At 38.6% G+C, this 22,777-nt stretch overlaps 1 protein-coding gene across 4 annotated transcripts in view; it reads left to right on the top strand.

Moving 5' to 3' along the window:
• Positions 1 to 22,777, top strand: part of CSMD1 (CUB and Sushi multiple domains 1) — a 1,932,406-nt gene that overhangs the window by 895,946 nt on the left and 1,013,683 nt on the right. For all 4 annotated transcript variants that reach the window (XM_008163737.4, XM_005289701.5, XM_065587776.1 and 1 more), the window contains one exon: positions 4,391 to 4,598. In XM_008163737.4, the coding sequence (XP_008161959.2) occupies positions 4,391 to 4,598 (208 nt within the window). The remainder of the gene's footprint in view (positions 1 to 4,390; positions 4,599 to 22,777) is intronic.

The following is a 22,777-nucleotide window of genomic DNA, read 5'->3' as shown; positions in this document are numbered from 1 at the left end:
GTCCGGGCAACAGAATTCGGCTTGCATGCAGCCATGGTAAGCTATTGTCTTTTGGCTTCTGTAGCCTTCAGAAAAGCAGCGCCCTGCTTTTGCACATACCAAGCAAAGCCCATTGAGTGCTGCTGTTTTCCTGTTAACGTGCAGCAGCAAAAACCAAACTACCCCCCTCCCCCGATCCAATTCTCTGGGATGATCGCTTTATCCCTCCCCCCACCGCATGGCTGGTATCAGGGAAGATCCCTGCAGAAACCAAACTAACCTCCCCCCCCCATCACTTTACCCCTCCCCCCACTGTGTGGCTGGTATCAGGGAAGATCCCTGCCAGCCAAACGCAAAAAGCTCAGCGCCAATGAGTCTCTCCCCCATCCCCCGCTTGGCTAACTGCAGGGAAGGATTTCTTTTCAGCCACAGGCAAACAGCCTAGTAGGAACGGCCACCTCTGTCCCCTTAATTAAATTCCCGTATTTCAACCAGGTTACCATGAGCGATATCACTCTCCTGAGGATTACACAGCGAGATAAAGAACGGATGTTGCTGGAATGCCAGCAAACACTGGGACTATACGCTGCCAGGCTTTGTCATGCAATGATACCAGATTACTTGCTACTAACATGGCGTGGTCAAGTGTCCTACCATGGAGGACGGAATAAGGCTGCACTGCCCAGAAACCTTGTGGAAAGGTTTTCGGAGTACCTCCAGGAAAGCTTCATGGAGATGTCCCTGGAGGATTTCCGCTCCATCCCCAGACACGTTAACAGACTTTTCCAGTAGCTGTACTACGCGAATGCATCCCAAGTCCTCAGGGCAAATTAATCATTAAAAAACGCTTGCTTTTAAACCATGTTTTATATTTTAAAAGGTAAATTCACCTGAGGTCCCTTCCATGGGGTTATGGTCTTGGATACTGCCTTGGGAGGGTTGGGAGGGTACTTCAGTCAGGCTGAGAAAAAGATCCTGGCTGTTGGGGAGAACAGAGTGCTGTGTGCTCTCCGCGAACTCGTCGTCCTCCTCCTCCTCATCTTCCCCGTTCGCAGAATCCTCAGGCATGGCTGAGATTACCCCCGCCTCGGAATCCATGGTCAGAGGTGGGGTAATGGTGGCGGCCCCCCCTAGAATTGCATGCAGCTCAGCGTAGAAGCGGCATGTGTGCGGCTCTGACCCGGACCTTCCGTTTGCTTCTTTGGTTTTCTGGTAGGCTTGTCTGAGCTCCTTAACTTTCACGCGGCACTGTAGTGAGTCCCTATTGTGGCCTCTCTCCATCATGCCCTTGGAGATTTTATCAAAAGTGTTGGCATTTTGTCTTTTGGAATGTAGTTCTGCTAGCACTGAATCCTCTCCCCATATAGTGATCAGATCCAGTACCTCCTGTACGGTCTATGCTGGTACTCTTTTTCAATTCTTGGACTGCATGGTCGCCTGTGCTCTCTACGCTGGGCAAACAGGAAATGAAATTCAAAAGTTCGCGGGGCTTTTCCTGTCTACCTGGCCAGTGCATCTGAGTTCAGATTGCTGTCCAGAGTGGTCACAATGGTGCACTGTGGGACAGCTCCCGGAGGCCAATACCTTTGAATTGCGGCCACACTAACCCTAATTCGAAATGGCAATACCGATTTCAGCGCTGCTCCCCTTGTCGGGGAGGAGTACAGATATCGATATTAAGAGCCCTTTATATCGAAGTAAAGGGCTTCGTTTTGTGGACGGGTGCAGGGTTAATTCGGTTTAATGCTGCTAAATTCGAGATAAACTCCTAGTGTAGACCAGGCTTACAAAAGATTTAGAAGGAAGAATGCAAACTACTCTTTGGAGCTTGTATATGTATATTAAATTTATTGGGGAGGGAGAATTCTAATCTGTACAGGAATTTCCAGTCCATATGATAGCCTTTGCTACACACTGTTTTATAAAGCTATTCATTTTAAATTCAAAGGCTACTTGGTAAATAGCAAAAGAGGTGGTAAACTCTACCACCTGCTTGAATCCTTTAAATGATTTCTTCGCCTTTTCATCATTAAATTCATATTCCTTGTTTTTATATTCAAGGATCTACCCGGCTTTGCTTCTACGTATCTCTCAGGCTATTTCTTTTATTTCAGTCCCCCTCTGGCTAGTCCTAGCTCCTAGCTTCTCCCTTTCTCCCACTTCTGTCTGTCTATCTCATAACAGCATCCCTTTGCTCATGTGTCAAGTGAGTTCATTCTCTTTCTTCAAATCTTTCATGAAAGTTCACTTCCACTGCCTAGCCTTTCACCTCTGATCTCCTACAACTCTTCTCCCAATCTTGTATGTAGCCCTTTAATTATTTCTGCAATGTGTATCCTAATTATATTGTAGGTCCCTTGGGGCAGGGACCTTCTCAACCTATTTGTTTTTAAAACTTCATATACACCTAAGAGGCTATGTAAAGAAAGATAATAAAATGAGTAAAAATTAAACAGGTCTGTCCTCGTGATCTTCCGCTTACGCAGAAACATTTACATTTATTATTGCTGTAGCTATGTAGCCATAATACGAATCACTGAAGACAACTTACTGGGTTTTTAATTTTTCATACCAATGAGCTACATGGCTGACATGTTTTTTGTAATTATATATGTTTTTATACTGAATGCTAATATTTGTCAGAGTACATTTAAAGCTTTCAGTGAAATTATATGGGGAAAGAATTACAAACTCCTTACTTTCATGTAGAATAACATTCTAGAGTTAGCTATACATTTCTGTGCTCTGTCTCATGAGGCAAGATAATATATTGTAAGAAAAATATATGCTATTAACTAGGACGTGCAAAGTACAAAAGGTTCAGTTAAATGGTTGAGGAGACGAGCTCTTCCTTGCTCGCTGTACAAATTAGAGGGAGACCTCTTATTTTGCAACCCAGTGTCCGTTTATTTCCCTGTGTTCATTCCCACCACCATCTATATACAACTCTATCTACAAGTCAATTGCAGTTAGGTAGCCAGCCAGGGGACAGCTAGTGCCTGTTGCTAGGTAGGAGCAGCAGTTTCTTACTCCTCCTGTGTCTCCCTCCCTTTCCACTTCCTTCCTGTCAGCTTTATAGGCCTTCCTCTCAGCAGGCTCAAAGGTGATTGCTTTTAGGCTCCTTTAATGAGCCACACCCTGCCAGCTCCAATCAGTTCCCCTTTATGGGAGCTACGCTAGCAGGTTCTGAGCTAACAGGGGCTGGTTCAGTGCCTCTTAGCCCAGCACCCTGTTACAGGTTGGTTATTTATAAAAACTTGCAGCATGTAAACCAGTTTATTCAGGAAATCTCTCTAGATGTGATTTCGATTGTAGTGATCCAATCTACAGTGATGAGCGTGATGGAACAACCTATATAGAATAGAAATTGGTTATTGCCATAGGCTTTCTCACAAGTTTTCTAGCAGTTCCTGGTTTTGGACATGTCACAAGTCTGCAAGAACAATCTTTACTGTTGCAGTTCTGTCTCCAGTCACGGATGACATATGGAAGCAAAAAGACACATGGCAATTTGGGATGGGGTATGGGAGAGGAAGAAAATGTTGTAACGTTTTTGAATGGCCAGCAATGTTTGGTCTGATATAGTTCAAGTTCCGAGCAAAGAATTTTGTTATTACTTTATCCTGAACAGTTTGTCCATCCCTATTATAAACTCAGGTGATCCAACGGCAGGGTGTATTGTATAGCAACCGGGAAATGGGAGTCAAGGGGCAAAACCTAACCCTGATCATGAACACAAGCCCTTCTTGCAGTAGAATTCCTGTAGTTTGGCTCCATGGCCATGAATGAGAGACCAGAATTTTGTGGCCATATAAAAAGGTAGTAATAAAACAGTGGCACTTGGTACTACAAAGAACTACAACATTCCACAAACGTTCTGGAAATATCTGACAGCTTTGAAAATTGTGAAGAGAGTTCTTAAAACTCTTTCCAAATGACTAATATAGAAAATCCACAGGCCAGGGTCTCTGTTGTGCTCAATTTCTGCTGAATAAATTAGAGGCAGAGCTGTCAGACAGTCAGCTATGCCCCGGTGATTCTTTGCCTCAACCCTGACTTTGGTGCTAAGGTATTCTCCACCAGCAGAGCATTTGGTCACTCCTTCTCCCCGCCTCTGACAAATACCCAGTGCTGGGTGGTATACTGACTCTGTGCTCATACTGGATTCAACTATGCCAGGGCTATCTCTAACCAGAAAAGACTCAAAGGGGACAGACTGGACCAGAGAATCTGGCTCACAACTGTTACTTTACAAACATATATACTTTTTTTTTTTTTACATTTTCTTAAATGTGGTGCATTTTTCCAGTAGTGTATACTAGTGATCAATTTTCCATGATAATTAAAAATATTGCTGTTTTGTTTGCTAAGATAACCTCACTTCATTAGAAATTGTTGTTGTATTCATCAGCTGAAGGTGCTTGTGGAGGAACTCTACGTGGGACAAGCGGAACTATTTCAAGCCCTCATTTCCCTTCGGAGTATGAAAATAATGCTGACTGCACATGGACAATTCTGGCTGAACCAGGAGATACTATTGCTCTGGTCTTTACAGATTTCCAGTTAGAGGAAGGATATGATTTCTTAGAGATCAGTGGAACTGAAGCACCATCAATCTGGTAAGTCCAGAGATGGGACAATCATCCCATTTTCTATGTTCTTGTTTGATGATGAGTATTTCTTTAGGACAATTGATGATTGTGTTTCGTTTGTATAAGTTGTTGAGCATTTTCTGGTAAATCTCTCTTCAGGCCTCTAGATCATCCAGAAATGAAAGCATTATGATTTGGGCATTCTCTGTCTACACATCCTTCAATCCCACCTTCCTCACTCCAAAAAAGGAATTGCATTGGTAGAATACATACTCTTTGGGTTTCATACACAGGATTGTTTGTTTGAACTTTGACAATCATAATATTTCCAACTATTACACCGAAACTAGTTTTTCACACTTTGATACCCAAACAACAAAAATACAGTGGAAGAAATCCTGGACCCATTTAAGTCAATGGGAGTTTTGCTATTGACTTAAAAGGGACCAGAGTCTCACCCATTGATTTTAAGTGATATTGGAGTAATTGTGATTCACTAGCACCGTAATAAATCAAACATGCTTTTGTTGAGGTGAACTGTGGTGAGAGATTAGAATCAGTTCCTTATTTTGTTCAGTAGGCAAACACATTTGGTTAATTGCCTATGTCAGTGGGACAACTATGTATTATTTCACATCTGTTGTGTCTTTTGCTCTTTACATAACAAACATAATATGAAGGAACTGCATTTAGTGGGGTCCAACTAACAGCGTTTAGTAACTAAATGCAGTTTTGACTGCTCCCTTTCCTCCGTTCTACTCAGAGTCCGCCTGGCTCCTCAGAACTGCTCTACTCTGTGTTATAATAACTAATGAGCACCATTATTAATACTGCCAAAAGAGTATCTTTTTTTTTTCTAGCAAGTGAAAGGCAGTTCTTATTTTGTTTATATAGCAATTTGGAATTTATGGCAATTAATTCATTGCAGAACATTGCACGGCTGTTGCATTAGCATTTCTCTGAAGTCTAGATGCCCAGGGTCAAACTTTGTCTATCAGGAAAGAGTCTGTGATGGTTAATATGTGTGTATGTTTCTTGTTCTTGAGTATAGCCAAGAGAAAACATAAGTAAAAGTTTTTTGACTAAAAGTATTGCAGACTGCAGAAACTATACTATGCAAATACAATCTGTAGCATGTCTCTCTCCCATGCTTGCACTTCTAAACAGCAAACTTTCTTTAGTTCTTTACTATTCCAAACACAGCCTTTAAGGACCAGGAGTTCAAAACCAGAAGATGAAGGTTTACGTGCAATTCTGCGGATGCACATGAAAACTAGTTAATTTTATGTGCAACTGGCTTATATGATATATACTGAGCTATTGCACTTTCATTCTCCCAAACTGTAGGGCTGTTGTAGTGAATGCACACACAAATATCACATTTTCCGATGTGCAGATGGTCTGGCATCTTTTGAAAATTTGGCCATAAAAGTTCCCTCCCACCATAAAATGCTGTTTTTCATAGATGAACCCATGAGATCTCCTTGTGAGCAAGAGGCTGAACAGAGAGTAGTAGAAATCTAGCCAGCACTAATTTTATATTGTTAAGAGGAATCTCTCAACTGAACTGGTTTTCCTGATTTGCTTGACTCAGACCTATTTATTACACTAAAATATCTGATGAGTAAACAACAGAGTTCTAGTATGCCATCGTAGAGCCTTCAGTTTCCACCTGCAGGGTGAATGCTAATTCATAACACTGACTTCTTGTTTAAAAAAGAAAGAAAGAAATTACACTCCCTTCCTGCAGAATGGATGCCAAAAATGTGACTCACACTTGCACTCTCTCTCTAAACCACCCGTACAAACACAAAACAGAATTAACTTGAAGAATATTCTCTCTTGTCACCACTATATGAAAAAAGTTGCTTTGTGAGAAATTGAATCAAGAACTTAATAGGATTCTCCATCATTCGCAGCTAATTTGGAATGAAGTTACATACCCAGTCATGTTTAAGCAAGGACTGCTACCATAGCTACACTAGAAATATGCTAAATGTAGTGTATGATGTAATCTGCTAAAATGAGCAGTATGTTAAATGTGATGTGGTTCAGTATTTAAATCTAATGGACTATACCTGGATCAGTCAAAAATGTAATTTTTCCCCCAGTTGCTCCAGATTTGTTCAAATCTGGTTCTATTACTGAAATGCTATTTTTATTGCATTTTGTGTGGCCAAGTAATGATGATTATTCTTTCAATTAAATAAATGTTTATTAGTGGTACTGGGCAAAAATTTTCCTAGGGCAGTGTTCAGGGAGACAGAGGATATGTCATTACTAAAGGTAAAATGGAAGAGGGGAAGGGGAAAAAAAATCAGACTAATGGTTCTGTAGTTTGTCACTGTTATTTATATAGTACAACAGCTGTGCATGATACCTTGCAAACACTAAGGCTATGTCTGCACTTGGAGTGAGTGGTGTGATTCCTAACTTGTGTAGACATACTTGTGTTAGTTCTTGTCAGACTCCTGTGCCAAAAATAGTAATGTAGCTGAGATAACCCAGGCTGCAGCTAGTGGCAGCACACCAAGCACATACCCACAGGGTTCAAGCAGGTTTGTACACTGCATTATTTTTTATAATACATTTCCCTGAAAATGTTGTAAATAATAGAAAAGTTAATTTGACTAAAATAGCAGATTGTTCTTGAAAATGTTATAATTCTTGGGTTGTATAGGTAATGCAATGTATGTAGCATGTGTAGGAGACATTTTAATCTCTCATTAAATTGATTAGACCTTGGACCACACAGAAGTGTAACTTACTGAGTAGTTCAGTTTACTATAATATAAAACTGTTATTTTAAAATGCTTCTGAGTAGTGTGATGGAAAAGTATAAATTACAGCAATTTATTGGTTGTTGCCATAACTGATCTACTTAATGTTTTTTTTTTCTAATTTTGTATTTTCTTAGTTCACATATATCTGCATTTTAAATTCTCAGGGTTTTTTTTGTTTTTATTTTCTATTTGTGTTTCTTGTAAAGAAATACTTCTTTATACAAGAGAAAATGTTGTTTAACATATTTCAATCCAGCATAAATTTATATGCAAACTGTGTAAACAGCATTTTATCATATTTTTTTCTGGATAAAGAATTGTACAGGAAAGCTAAAAATGATCAGAAGTAGTCCTTAAGCATTATTTATAAAGATAGGTGTTGAGTGTGTTACTGGAAAGAGGATACATTTTCTTTGGAGAATCATCAATAAATTAGAACTAATAAACAAACTTCATTTCTTCCTCGAGTCTCTCAAAATGTATGTATTCCACTATTTTCCGTACATCTTGTTATTATTTTGAGCTTTGTCCTAAGAAGCAAATGCCTAATTTCTTTCTCTTTTCTCCTAAAGTTAAAGCAATTTCATGGAGGACTGATTTAGAGAACAGAATAATTTTGTCCAATCTAATGCTTCTTCACCAAGTAATACAATATTTCATTGCTTAGGTTCTTTTGTAGTGGTACATGCGGTACTAGTTTGAAAAGAACCTTAAATGCTCAGTGACTAGGAACCTTAACATTTTCAAACTTTGAACTGACCCATTCTAAAAACATTCTGAATTCAAACAATGTAATGTATTTTTAAAAGCTCAAGTATCTCTAAAGTTTTCTTAACTTGGAAAATAATGGAGGAATTTATATAGCAGTTTGCAGATGGATTGGCCATTTCAGTGGGTTGAAAACAACAATTTGCCATTTTTCTTTTTCAAAAAAGAATGTATTTCAAAATAGCTTATAGAACCTACAGTATGGCTTTTAGCATCCAAAAGGTCCAGGTGAGATTGTCACACTTTTCATTTGATGTCCATTCATGTAATATCATTGTCTAAAAATATCATTTAGATGTTGCTTCCGGGTGAATGCCATTTATAACAAGAGAGTAAGAAGTAATTGCAAGTCAGGGCCATTTATAAACACTTATGCCCATGCTTAACTTTAAGCAAATGGGTAGTTCCATTTAAGTCAAGAGGACTATCCACAGGCTTAAAGTTTAGCATGGGCAGAAGTGTTTGCAGAATCTGAGCCATAGACAGTTAACTTATTCTTGTACCTAATGAAAGGAAAACATTTTTAGAATTAATACATTAAAATAATAATTAAAGATTTTGTATCAAATTTGAATAATTTACTTTATTTGCTTTTGCATATTGGGTGGTTGAAATTTTAAAAAATTAATTTGATCTGGAGCAGGGGTTCTGCTTCCCACAGCTCCCATTGGCCGGGAACAGCGAACCGCGGCCACTGGGAGCTGCAAATGGCCGTACTTGTGGACGCTCAGGTAAACAAAGTGTCTCGCGGCCCGCCAGGGGCTTACCCTGAACAAGCCGCGAATCAAGTTTGGGAGCCCCTGATCTGGAGGGATGTTCTCTAGATTATTCTTTTTATTTTCAGATCAGGCATAGGTAGTAATTCACAAGGCCATAGCTTGGGTCAAAACCATGTATGCTAATATAAACCTTTGCATCCGTCCTAATTTTTGCAAAATTGAAATGTTTAAATTGACACAAGGTTCTCCCTGATTGAGTATTAAAGTATTCATATTAGACTACAACAAAGGTGATTATCATAATAGGTATAACCCTGCAATTATGTATCTTGAACTTGAAATCTTTAAACTGGATCTATTCATTCAAAACTTGAAATTGTGTATGTGGCTTTTTTGCATTACAAGAAGAACATTATTTGATTGTGCAGTGTTTTTGAATCCTTCTCTGATTTACTTGCCACACAAATAAAGGAGAGTGAAAGGCACTTTTTGGATTTAAATCCTTTTCTTATTGTTACTGCTTAGAAAAACCTAGAGTATTATTTCAGTTTCTTAAGGAAGTTGCAATGATTTCCAGTTAAAAGGCCATAAAACTATATGCAAATTTCTCAGGGTAACATGGAAGAACAACAAACTACTGTTACTTTTGACATTTGATCTTATGTAATCGCCAGGGAATATGAAGATCTTGGTATTAAGTAAAAATATCCAAAGCTTTGGGTGATGCTGCTTAGAGGCATTTGAATGGTGCTTCCAGCCTCTGTGTTCATAATTTATTTTTTAAAAAGGTTGTGTCACAATCCTGTTTTATATTACTTAGATAAACTTTTTATAGAGTTTCTTAACAAACAACCTTCAAGTAGATCATATTCAAATGTGTACACATTTCTTGTACTACTTTATGGAAACCCACCTTAACCTTACCGCACTTTCTCTGAACATTCTGTATAAAAGTAATGTGCCAAATTTTCAGCTGGTGAAAACCAGGGTAGTTTTACTGGAGCCTATGGAGCTATACCAATTTATTCCTGCAGATGATCCAGACCAGTGTTAGGTAGGTACCTAATTGATGTAAACGGCACCATCTACTGGCATACAAGGTATATGCAGCATTGCTTATAAGTTTTTAAATTCAATAAAGTTCTTGTTGTTATGCAGCGAAAAAAGTTTCCTGACTGTACCTCTTAACATTGCAGAACTCTCTTTTATTTTCTTTTTCCTTAACCACCAGAAGGAGACAGATTTGTTCCTTTTAGGCTAAAAGGAAAATTACCCTTTGGCTCCCTTCCACTACCTTCCATATGTAAAGTGCCTAGAATATTTCAGCTGCTGCATAAATATTAATCTAAGCATGTAGATTCTTATGTCTGAGATTCAGCATTAACACCACTTATCCCTTGTACCTTTTTTTTTTACATTTACCAAGATATGTAACAGCATTAACTAATATGGCTTTGTAATCTGATTGCACATAGAACTTTATAAATGTACAAAGTGAAACTTAAAATATGTTATAAAGGTAGAAATACTTGCAAAATGTGTGTGTGTGTGTGTGTGTGTGTGTGTGTGTGAGAGAGAGAGAGAGAGAGAGAGAGAAGCTCTATAAATGTGAAGAGAGGGTGGGCAGGGTAAAAATGGATGTTTGTTTACAAAATCTTTATCTTGAAATAGTTTATAAATCATTTACATGAAAAGGATTAGAGATGCAATGAGTTATGTTGACTAAATATAGGATTGTTGCACAAACAGACATCAAATTCCATCTTCCTTTCCTTCTTGCTATTTTTCTCCCTCCCCATATATATATTGAATCCTGCTACAGCAGATGTGATCCTTAAGGGCCTGATTCTGCTACAGTGTGAATAAGGATGGCAGAATTAGCCCCTAGCCAAACAACAAAGCTTTCTACTTGGTCTTCATGTCCTTTTCTCAGTTTTCAAGCTTCCTATGCAGCTAGAATACAGACACACTCTTCCTTACCGTGTTTCCCCAGCCTGGGTTTTCCCTCTATCTCAGTCTCCCTCCCACCTTTGTCAGTTCCAGTCTATTGTGTCTGCCAGTCTCTGGAATCTGTCCAAGTCTTTTTTTTTTTTAAGCTTACAGTTGTTGATTAAACTTAAAATATTGCTAAGGATGTTAAGCTAGGTTAAATTCTCTGAATATATTGCCTCTGGAGATCCATATTCTTTTATCTGTTACGCCACATAGCTCTCAACAGGCCAAGAAGAAAGAATTTAGGGGCCCTGTGCACTATGGAAATCCCTCCCCACCACCACCTTGAAAGCTCCCCTGCCTATATATACCCAACCCTATACACAGATCCCAAAATGCCTCTTTCACTCCACACCCACACAGAGACTCCCAAATGCCCCTGCTACTCCACATATACCCCAATAACCCTTCCCCAGGCACCACTTATCCTGGCAGCCACACACACTTGCGAGCAGTCCTGACCTACATACCACTCACTGCAGTACCAATCATGACAGAGGGGTAGCAGGGCCAAATATAAGTGAGAGCCATTGTCATCTGGTGCTGGGGCTGCCGCATTATTGAGGATTTTTTTTTTCTAGTGGTCGGAGGCCACCCAGAGATGGGTGCCTTGTGAAAGTACACTGAGAACACATTGGTTAATCCAGGCTTGGATCTCAGAATAGTTACAAACAGTTAGTCCCAGGACTGATTATGGGCTCAAAGATTAGGGAATTTTGGAAAAATAAGAGCTGCTATGTTTACATACAATATTGCTGCACTATCAGTTTTTAATGTATTACTTTGCAAAACCTTTTAAAATCTCCTGAGTGGGGAAGGTGCTAGTAATACATATTATTGAACTGGAGAAAACATAAGATGTCCAGTGTCTTCAGTGCACAACCAGTTGCAAATGGACACTAAATCTTCTTCAGTTGTTTTATTCCTTTATTCTAAGAGTGCTTCACTCTGTCAGAAGGTAGCCTTATTTCTGACAGTAGCAGGTTCAGGTAAACTGTTTAACAGTTTTCAGGTAATTCAGGCAGAGCAAGATATCCGTGAAACTGTATTATATAAATTTGACAAAGTACTGCACTCCAGGTAAAAATGAAAAGTGTGAGAGAGAGGTTTTTAAGCAGAGTGTACAAAAAGAAGGGAAAACCATAGAAGAGTTTGTGACTGATCTAAGGCTGAAGATTCAGTCCTGAAAAAAAAAGGGGGGGCGGGGGGTGGAGGTAGAGATTGGCAAATAACTGAGACCTTGATAGGAGACCAGACTGACTGGGATCTAGAACAAAAAAAATTCAGAGAGTTTACTGGAAGACACAGAATTAATCCCTGACAAAGTAATTAGAATTTTTCTAGCTGGAAGTCACCCCGTCCAGAATAAAGCTTATGGAAGGTAGACAATGCTCTGATTAAGAATTCAAGAAAAGAGACCTGTGGCAGAAAGGAATACAGAGCTCAGATTTGGAGTCCAGAAAAAGCAGCACATGGAACAGAACACTTTATGGCAAGCAACACAAGCCAAGCCAATGCCTGGAATATGGGAAAAGATTCTAAAAATGATTCCATCACTTTGCGAGAGCGTGCACAGCCTGGACAAAGAGGATAGCACCCCAGCACAGATGAATGCTTCACTGGAGCAATGGACAATGTTACAGCCCAAGATTATTAGACTAACAATGTGAAAGCAAATGCAACATTTATTTCTTCAAAGTTGAACACTGGCGCACAAGCTAATGTGTTGCCAGAATCAGTATTTCTAACACTAAAAGAAAAGCCATAGATACTGGAGGGTAAACAGGTAAAACTAAGGGCTTACAGGGGTAAGCTTAACTCCATACATTGAAGGTGTATGTAAACTAAAGGTCTGAATAAATAACATACTGCAAAAGATACAGTTTGTAGTAGTACATGACAAAGATACAATATGTAATAGTATTAGGGAAAAGAGAACCTATTATTGGGTTAAAAGTGTGTCAAGCCCTTGTTCACATCAAGACAGTGCACTCTTTGGAGGAGCAGGGAACCAAAACAATTGAGGAAATCTTCCAGAAGATAAGAAGTCCTCAACAGAGTACAGAATAAGCGGAAAGAGCCCAATTACCCCAAAATTCATGGCCTTAGGAAAGCTCCCCTCACTGTAAGGCAGAGGCTACAGAGGAGCAGGATACATTCATTCTTCTGGGAATCATAGAGCCAGTAGAAGAACCAACAGAGTGCTATTTGTTGGTTATTGTAGAGAAAAAAAGGAGCCTTTCACTTATGTATAGACCAGAAGAATTAAATAAATATGTGAAAAGGGAACATTTTACAATACGTACAAGGGGGAAAGTTTTTGGAGAGATTGCTGATGCCAAGTTTTGTTTGTTTGTTTGTTTGTTTGTTTGATGCTTGATGTGTGTCCTAGTAGCTGTGGTGTTGAAAAATTTAAGAGATGGGCCAGAGATATCTTTATACTGGCATCAAATGAACAGCAACACTGAGGAAGCTGTTAAGGTTTGGGGCATATGCCAAAAATACAGGCCAACTGAAGTGAAAGAGCCCATGGTGGTGGCACGGGATAAAATGTCCCTCTGGAACAAAGTAGGCATAGATTTGTTTATTTTGGCTGCAAAAAACTATGTACTTGTCCTAGTTTATTATTCTCACTTTCCTCAGACAGCCTTGCTAAAAGAGACTACAGCTAAACAGATGATTGTGCATATTATATATATATATATTTCTAGACATAGTAATCCTGTCACAGTAATGCCTGACATTGGGCCATAGTTTAGCAGGCATCAGTTTAACGAGTTTGTAGTGAAGTACAGGTTTAGATATGTAACTGCTAGTCCCCATTATTATCCCCAGTACAATGGGTTGGTGGAAAATAATGTCAAATAATAAAGTGCCTACTGAAAAAGGATGTGAAGCAGACTCTGATCCATATTTAGCACAGTTATATTACAGAAAGATAGAAGTGAAGCATGGGTTATCAGCTGCAGCCATTCTGAAACCAAGACTGCCTGAACTGTTAAAAACTGATGTCAGAGGCACTGGAGACTTACAGATGTGTAAAGAGAGATATCAGGCAGAAAAAAACAGTATGATTTGGAGTCATGGGACCTGCGACCATTTCACAAAAATGATACTGTTCATCTCTATGGTGGGACACAATGGGATCAAAAAGCAATGGGGCCACAAAGTCTTATGATGTTGTCACCCACGTAGATACATAATACAGAGGAACAGATGACACCTTCTCACAATCCCAGGAATGATGGAGACAAGGGGCACTGAGTCTGTCATTTTTCCTGAGAGGGTCTCAAACAGGCAACCCCTCAGCAGGTGGAGACAATTGATTACCCAGACATGGAGCAGCCGGAACAAGTGGGTTTGCCACCTCCTAACAGCAATAATACTGATGTCCCAGAGGATTAATTTAAGTCCAAGCAACAGCACCTCAAAGACTAATTGAACATTGTTAGTAAGTTTATGTATTAGGTTGGTTATAAGTATTTGTAATTCAGTGTTATATTAATGTTGGGGTTTTTTTGAAGTTATGTCATTAAGTTTTGGCTTTGGGGAGTGGGGATGAGATTGTGCTTTTAAGGGCTTAACTTCCCAGACAGTGTGTCTAGGTGGGATGCTGTGAAGGTCTAGTTGTTAAGCAGATCCATTTGGAACTGCTCACTGAATAAAGCGCCTTAAGCACTGAGTGATCACTAAACACCACAGCCACTAAGATAGCCTCCTGGCCCCTCTACTTAGCTATTTGTTTCTTACTGCCTGCCACAAGCCCTGTAGTTTGCACAGAATGAGTCAGAGTAACAGATGTAGAGTTAAGTAGTTGACTCATTAATAATTAGATAATAGAAACTTACAGTTGAACACGATACATTTCCTGGAGATACTTAGTATTTAAAAGCTTTTAGATTCCAGATCAATGAGATTATATGTCTAGACTTAAGAGCTACAAATAATTATATTTTGATCCATAATATTTGAAAATTAGTTCCTGCTATACTTGCCAAAATATGAATTCAATGTTTGGGATTCACCCTTTAAGAGAAGGTAAAATCCCAATCACATGAGAATGTTCCTGATACTGTCAGCTCATTTTCTAGAAGTTAGTGATGTCATCAAATCTTCAGGTGCAAAAACTTGCACATCATTTTAAACTTAAGAAATATAGTTTTGATTTTCAAACATTTTATTTTTAGACTTCATGTATTAAAGATGGGCCACAACAAAAACTGTGAATCCAATCTCCTTACAATTTTCAACAGGGGATCACAATTTGAATTTAGCCAAGTGGTTTTCGTGTTCCAATTTGGATGCAGCTGAAAAACTGTGAGAATAGCCATAAACAAGAAAATGAAAAGTTAATCCTCCCAACAGCACATACCCTGAGTTCTTCCTCCCACAGATACCCATCTTATGATTACTACCATATATCACAGACCCCAAATTTTAACTCTGCCAGTTGAGCTGTGCTTCTGCACACACGCCTTCCCCAAATAACTCCTTAACACCATTAGTTGTGAATGTTTGGTGTAGCAATTTGTTGTGTAGGGACCAGGGGTAAGGTAGGGTAATTTGGTAAAGGGAGTCGTAGAAGGCTGGTATCCTTGGGCAGAGGGAAAATAGATTTAAGGTCACGTTAATAAGTATGTTTAGTCTGCATCTTTATCTGTTGCTGCTTTGGGATATTAAATCCTGCAAATCCCCTGAAATTCACATTACCAAATTTGAAATAATTATCTCACCAGTGCTGTTCCAATGGGTCTTGCAGAGTCCTGCCATGGAAATGTTGTGTTGGTTCAATTCATGTGACAAGAGGGTAGGAACAGCAATGGTTTTCAGGGTGGGTATGTTCCAAACAGCAAATCTACATTGTGTATGTAGATCCAAAACCCACGACTCCATCATTCAACGATGGGGGTCTGTTCCAGGTTCCAGTAAGCAGCAAATGCCTGTGCCACATCCATACCAATAGCAGGTGATTCGGGTGTGCTGACTATCCAGGCCTGCGCAAACCTCGGAGGACTAAGATTAGTAGGAGAGCTGAAAGCCATGATTGGGGAAGTCATGCTCCATGAAATACATATCACAACAGGGGCTCCACAAAAAGTATGTCTGCCGCCACCTCCCAGGTGGAGCGGGCTCTCTAAAAACAGGTGATCTGAAGTGTGCACTCTACATTCCAGCAGCAGGAGCAATAATGAAGGATTACTGAATGAATATTTTAAATAGGCCGAATATTTTAGTATTAAAGTACTTTGGAAATGACTTTCCCTTTCAGTATTTCATCCCCAAATAATATATTTACTGGTAGCTTTGTGTGCAAAAATGTAAGGAGAGATTACAAAGAATCTGGCACTAAAGTAAGTATGATGGCAGATGGACTTAATGATAGTAATGGTGGCAATAAGCTAGTGCAATATATTGCCCTTCAAAGCTCAAAAAAAGAAGTTCGTGCCTAGTCTAGGCATCTATTCATATCACATGTGTTCTGACTATGGGGTGAGGTCTACAGAAGCAGTAAATTGATGCTTAATTTACAGAACATTAATGCTTATTTTGCACCTGCTAATTTACCACTGACTGTGCCAAAAAAGCATAAAGGCTTAATTCATATCCATCATACTACATCACAAACTGAAAAGAATAGAGGAGTGAGTGGACATGCTTAGGGAGCACCATGACCTATAGTATAATTTCCCACTGCATTTCAAATAACATAAAAGAGACTGGATTTTTTAAAACAAAGCGTGCAAACAAAAGTTTTAGTATGTAATTGCCAGATTCCCACCCTTTTTCCCTAGGAAAATCAGAAATAATTACACAAACCAACACTAAAGATAGCTCTTCAGAGTAGGAACCATCTTTTTATGTATTTGTACAGTGCCCAGCACAATGGGGTGCTGATCCATGATTGAGGCCCCTAGGTTCTACAACAATACAAATAGTAATAATTATCATCATCATCACTTCATGTGGGCAATCTTGCCATTATCTATGTGTTACATTGCCTTGTTACCATAGTAGCATAGAGCCTAACAAGTAATAAAAAGAAGTAACAAAAAGCAAAAACAAAAATAAATTAACTTGTTCACTCTTCCTTCCCTATCTATGGGGAGGGGAACTTGAATAAGTGGCTAAAGTGTATGTGTGTGGTTGATAACTTATATGTGCATGAAGAGCTACCGTGGGAACACTCCCTCTCAGGCAAGTGAAAAATTCTTCAAGCCAACCATTGTAGGTGTAATGTATAAATGTGAAAAAACTAAAAGAGTGTTCCGATAGAGCTTTAGCCAAGTTCTGGGTCAGTTTCTGATGTCTGATTCAGGAATAATGTCAGGCTGATCAATTAGACACGGTAGGTCAAACATATTGCCATGAATATTTATTTCAATGGGAGCTGAGGGCGCTCAGCATCTCACAGTATTCGGGTTCTACTACGTACAGCTGATAACTTTTGTGATGTAGTACAATAATGATTGTAATTCTAGCCACAAACATTCCTCTCACTTAAATGTTTTGGTTTTAGAACTCTATGTTTTTCTAATAATATATTGTTTCCAGCTCTCATATATATGGGACAATGACAGGTTGGGTGTTTTTTAATAGTCTAACACATTGTCACTTTTCAGGAAGGTCTGCACATCGTAAAAACATTCCCACAATCAAGATGATCCCATCATTTAAAAACAATATATTTTGTAGAACAAAGATATGAAATTTAGAAAATTTAAATTAAAGTGTGAGCCCTGTTCTTATCTTCATGCTGATTATACCTAAAGGACAGACATATTCAGCTAAAATGTTTATGCTGTTCTGTTTTAATATATGTACTCAGCAAGATATGTAAATGGATGGAGAAATGGATAAAACAAACAAACAAACAAAAACTCCACTGAAAGCTTTATTGGCTAGTTGCCATTCTTTGAATGGTTCCACTAATAAGAATAGTACTGTAGTTTACATTAGCTCAGAGTAAACTCATTAATGAACTGTTCCCACAGTAATGTTCAATAAACACCTTGGCCCATGGCATTACTGTTTAGTTAGCACACAGGATCTATTGATTACTTCTTTGACTCTGAAAGAATGCTAAATTGAATTTAAATAACACATTCTTTGACAGCTACACTTTTTTTTAAATGTCTGCACAGTAGGCTGGTCATTTGTCTTAGCATGCTTGGATTTTGCTGTGCAGAGATTTGCACTGGGAAAATAGTGTACTGCTTGGTTTCTCTGATGTGTTGAAGAAATACAGTTATGATTGTACCAAAATCCCAAGTACCAATGTAGGCTGTGACTGTGAGACATCATTTCTATTGTTTCCATCCTCAAGTGAGTAATTGAAAGGAGGTTCACTAGTAAAATTAAATGGCTTTGAAAAAAGAAAAGGAAGAATTTTTACTGGCTGGAGATTTGAATGAAACTTGCAGCATATTCAGAGTGATTACTGGGAGTAGTGGTGATGTGGAGCCTAAAATTAATAATAATGCTTAGCACTTGTGCCCATCAACATCAGACTATCCAATGGATATTGGTTAATTGGTTAAAAAATCTTTCAGCTGCTCTTTGAGGTAGCTAAGTAGTAATATCCTATTTCTAATGATGGGGGAAACTGAGGCAGTGTACACAAGTGACTTTTCCAAGGCCATAGAGCGTCTGTTTTTGCACTAGTACTGTATTTTTGGAGTCCCGGCCTCCCAAAATCCCAATCTTGTGATTACAGAGAGGACCACATGTACCTCAAAATATCATATGAAGATTTAAATCATGAAAGAGAAAAGTTTATGGATTTGCACAAGATCAAATAAGGGATAGGCTTTTCATTCCCCAAATTCAGAGGTGTTAGGCTGTAGGATTTTGATTTGGGACTATCTTTACTGGAAACCAGTAACAAAAATTGTAACAAGGCTGGGAATAGAAGCTACAACCTGAATTTGTCCTAACATCTAAACCAAGTTCAAATTTTTCTGATGTTAAAAATATCTGTTATCTTCCTGTTCCTTGTTTCCTTTGAACTTAGAGACAGAAGTTCCAAAATCCTGATAACGGTGCAGGCTGCCTTGGAAATAGCATGCACTGTTTGTTATTTTACAAACATTTCAAAGGAGGCTTTTTAATATTTACAGTCCATGATAATCTACAATATGGGGTCATGTAATTTATTGGTGTCATGGAGAAGTTTGCAGTACATTTTAAGTGGAAGATTAGAGAAGATATATATTCATATATACTGCATATATATAGATTTGATGGAGTGTCTATATATACATGTATTTGTGTGGAAGTATTTGTAACAGCCTGTTAAGTGATCACTAATGTTAGTTCTTACATGTTAGCTACCATTGCATGTTCCATCTTCCATGCAGATTATCCATTTGCTAACCACTTCTGCTAGCTACAGCTTTCCATTTAGTTTTTGCAATCATGTTAATACCAGCCTATATGCAAGGGGAATACTCCAGTGGCCATCTAAGCTGGTTTTCACGTTGCTTTGTAGTGTCAGAGAGGCACAAAGCAGCCTTCACAAATCAGAGAATATTGGTATTTGAACTTCATTCATTTAATAGTGCATGCTCTGAGCAAAAGCCATTGACTGAATTAAAGCCTGGAAATCAAGTCAATGTTTCTAAATCCAGAATTCTATAGAAATCCAAAATACTATTTCTGCTTATTTACATCAACCTTTTAAAGCCATTCTTTATGAGAATACTCTAACTTTCAGTGAACGCAAACTTAAAGCACTGGTGTTAAACTCATACAAGTAGGATGATAATCAACCTCAGAGTGCTCTCTGAAGGCTGAAATATCAACAGAAAATGACAAAGCTAGTTTTATTTTCAGAAAAAAAAGGAGAAAGCACAAAAAGAAGCACGATTATAAATCTCAGATTCAGAGGATCCAAACTAACTTTTGAAATGTAGGACACATACGTATGTGAGAACTATTTAAAGAATGCTAAAATGACCTTTTGATATTGTCATTTTAAGTGATGTTGTGACAAGAGCTATAATATAAGCCTAGGAAAATCCTTTGGGACGATTAAAATAAAAATAAAGATTGCACCTGGGAAGAGTTTAATTAAAGTAATCATATGATAAAAATGGAAAATTAGGACAGCAAAAACTAATTAAAACTACTAGACCATTAAGTGAAAATATCCTCACTATCAACACCCACGCTTAGAGAGACTTTAGATGCCATTCTCAATGCTCTATGATGGTGAAAAGTGAGGCTTTATTAGTGTGACTTACTCCAGTCATCACCCAGACAGGAAGATCAGTGTTGAATGCTACTGTGATGACACGCATAGGATTCTTATTCACTGCATTTCTATTCAAACATGATGCGTAACCTCTCATCTAGATTTGTCTTCTAGATGAAAATCCCTCAAGTTTGTTGTTTTAGTATATGGATTGCTTTTAGAGTGCTAACAGCATTCCTTGCTGTTCTAAAATTGCTCCTGAATAAATACTGAGAAGATTAATGTTTATATACCGGACAGTAAAGAATATTAAACCTTTCATGGACAGGTCATATTCAGCCTCTGTCAGAAGTGGCCAGAAATAATTCCCACTTAACTATAACTCCTACGAAGTGAATTTGGTAGTATGCGTCCAGTTTCTATCTGGATGTCCATATCATATAAACTATCACAACTGAAAAACTGACAATTTGAGAAGAGAGTCTGAGAACTGAATGGGTATGGAAAACTATCCACCATCTTAATCAGAAACATAGTGCAAGATGGTGAAACTTGAGCTGTGGTATATCTGAAATTCTATTTTTTGGCTAAATCACAGTCTCTCTGACAGTCAATCTATCAACTTTTATAAGTACTAAAACTATACAAAAATGGAAACAAATTAAAAAAATATCACAAATATACTCCAAACAGTCCATAGTTTACAAATGAGCATGCATAACTCATATCAGAAGAGGAAATACTTTCCAGTTCATTAGTAAGGGAGGAGGATGTCAGATAATATCTTCTAGCATCTAATCAGTAGGCAGTAGGTTTGGATAACTTGCATCCACAAGAGGTGGCTGAAGAGGACTCTTGCCTGATGATGATAATTGTAATAAATGTTAGAAGACTGGAGAGGGTGTGAATATTGTGCCACTTTTCAAAAAAGGGCACAAGAGATGACTTGGGTAAGTGTGGGCTGGTTATTGGGATAACAATCCCAGGAAACATAATGAAAAAGCAGATATAGGATTCACCTAATAATTAAAGCACAGGAATATAATTAATACCAGTCAACATGGTTTTGTGGAAAATAAGTCTTTTCAAACAAACTTGATTTTGTTGTTTGAGATTCCAATGCCAATTGATGAAGGTAACTGTATAAGTGTAATATACTTAGTTTGGAAGACATTTGACTTAACACCCCATGACATTCTGGTAGATTGCCTATCTCTTGATGTTTTCAAATCAAGACTGGATGCCTTTGGGAAAAAAATGCTTTAGCCAAACATACACGTTTATTGGTCTCAGTACGAGGGTAACTGTGAAACTAATGTCCTGTGATATATAGAAGGCTGGACTACATGATCTAAAGGTCCCTTCTGGCCTTAAACTCTATGAGTCTATGAAAAAGCTTCTTCTCCTGCATTCTATTGTATCTTTCTTAGTTACTGTTGTCATCAGGCTACGTTAAGGAAGTGAGCCTTGCACTTAGCTCTGAAGATATTGAGATCTGTGTTCATTCTTACTCATGCCAGTTATTGAGAAAGCTCTATATCTTGCTTTTGAGTGATCCTTAAGATTTATATTCAACTGGAAAGATTAAACTACTATTGTCAAGGGAGATTTTGGTTCCTTCAAACTGCCATGGAGGATTTTAAAGGTGAACATTACTATTTAGAAATTAACCCAATGTCTTCTGGGTAAGCAATATAGTGAGAAGATCACTGGGTGGTTTGTTATCAGTAGCTGCTGCATTTAAAGTTGAGCTGCTGCATTTGGGGCGTATGGGAGCTTCTTTAAGGTTTATGTACTCATTCCCATTCACAGTATATTACAGCAATCCATTGACGGTCTATATTATCTTGGGGGGATTGGATGAAGAACTTATATCAGCATCTGTTGATATATGGTTTTGAACTTGGCATCATTAGGACCAATCATCAACAGTTTTATTTTTTTTTTTTACAAAAAATCCACTAAACCACAAACACACCACCCAATGACAGCTTGGACTCTTTCATATTGGAGAGTCTCACACCACTGTCAAATTTCAAACATTAATAATCTGCAAGATTAACAACTTTACAAACTCACGCACAATTATTGGGGACAATATATGGCACTGCTATGGGCACCCGCATGGCCCCACAATATGCCAACATTTTTATGGCTGACCTGGAACAACGCTTCCTCAGCTCTTGTCCACTCACACCCCTTCTCTACCTACGCTACATCTTCATCATCTGGACCCATGGGAAGGGGACTCTGGAAGAATTCCATGACAATTTCAACAGCTTCCACCACACCATCAACCTCAGCCTGGACCAATCTACACAGGAAGTCCACTTCCTAGACACCACGGTACAAATAAGTGACAGTCACGTTAACACCACCCTATACCGAAAACCCACCAACCGCTATGCCTACCTTCATGCCTCCAGCTTCCATCCCGGACACACCACACGATCCATCGTCTACAGCCAAGCACTAAGGTACAACCGCATTTGCTCCAACTCCTCAGACAGAGACCACGACCTACAAGATCTTCACCAAGCATTCTCAAAACTACGATACCTTCACAAGAAAATAAAGAAAGAAATCAACAAAGCTAGACGTGTACCCAGAAGCCTCCTGCTGCAAGACAAGCCCAAGAAAGAAACCAGCAGAACTCCACTGGCCATCACCTACAGTCCTCAGCTAAAATTTCTCCAGCACATCATCAGTGATCTACAACCCACCCTGGACAACGATCCCTCGCTTTCACAG

The sequence above is a fragment of the Chrysemys picta genome, chromosome 3 (assembly GCF_011386835.1).
Source record: "Chrysemys picta bellii isolate R12L10 chromosome 3, ASM1138683v2, whole genome shotgun sequence".
In the NCBI taxonomy this organism is placed as follows: Eukaryota; Metazoa; Chordata; order Testudines; family Emydidae; genus Chrysemys; species Chrysemys picta.
Note: the sequence above shows the minus strand (reverse complement) of the source record. Positions and strands in the feature narration are given on the sequence as shown.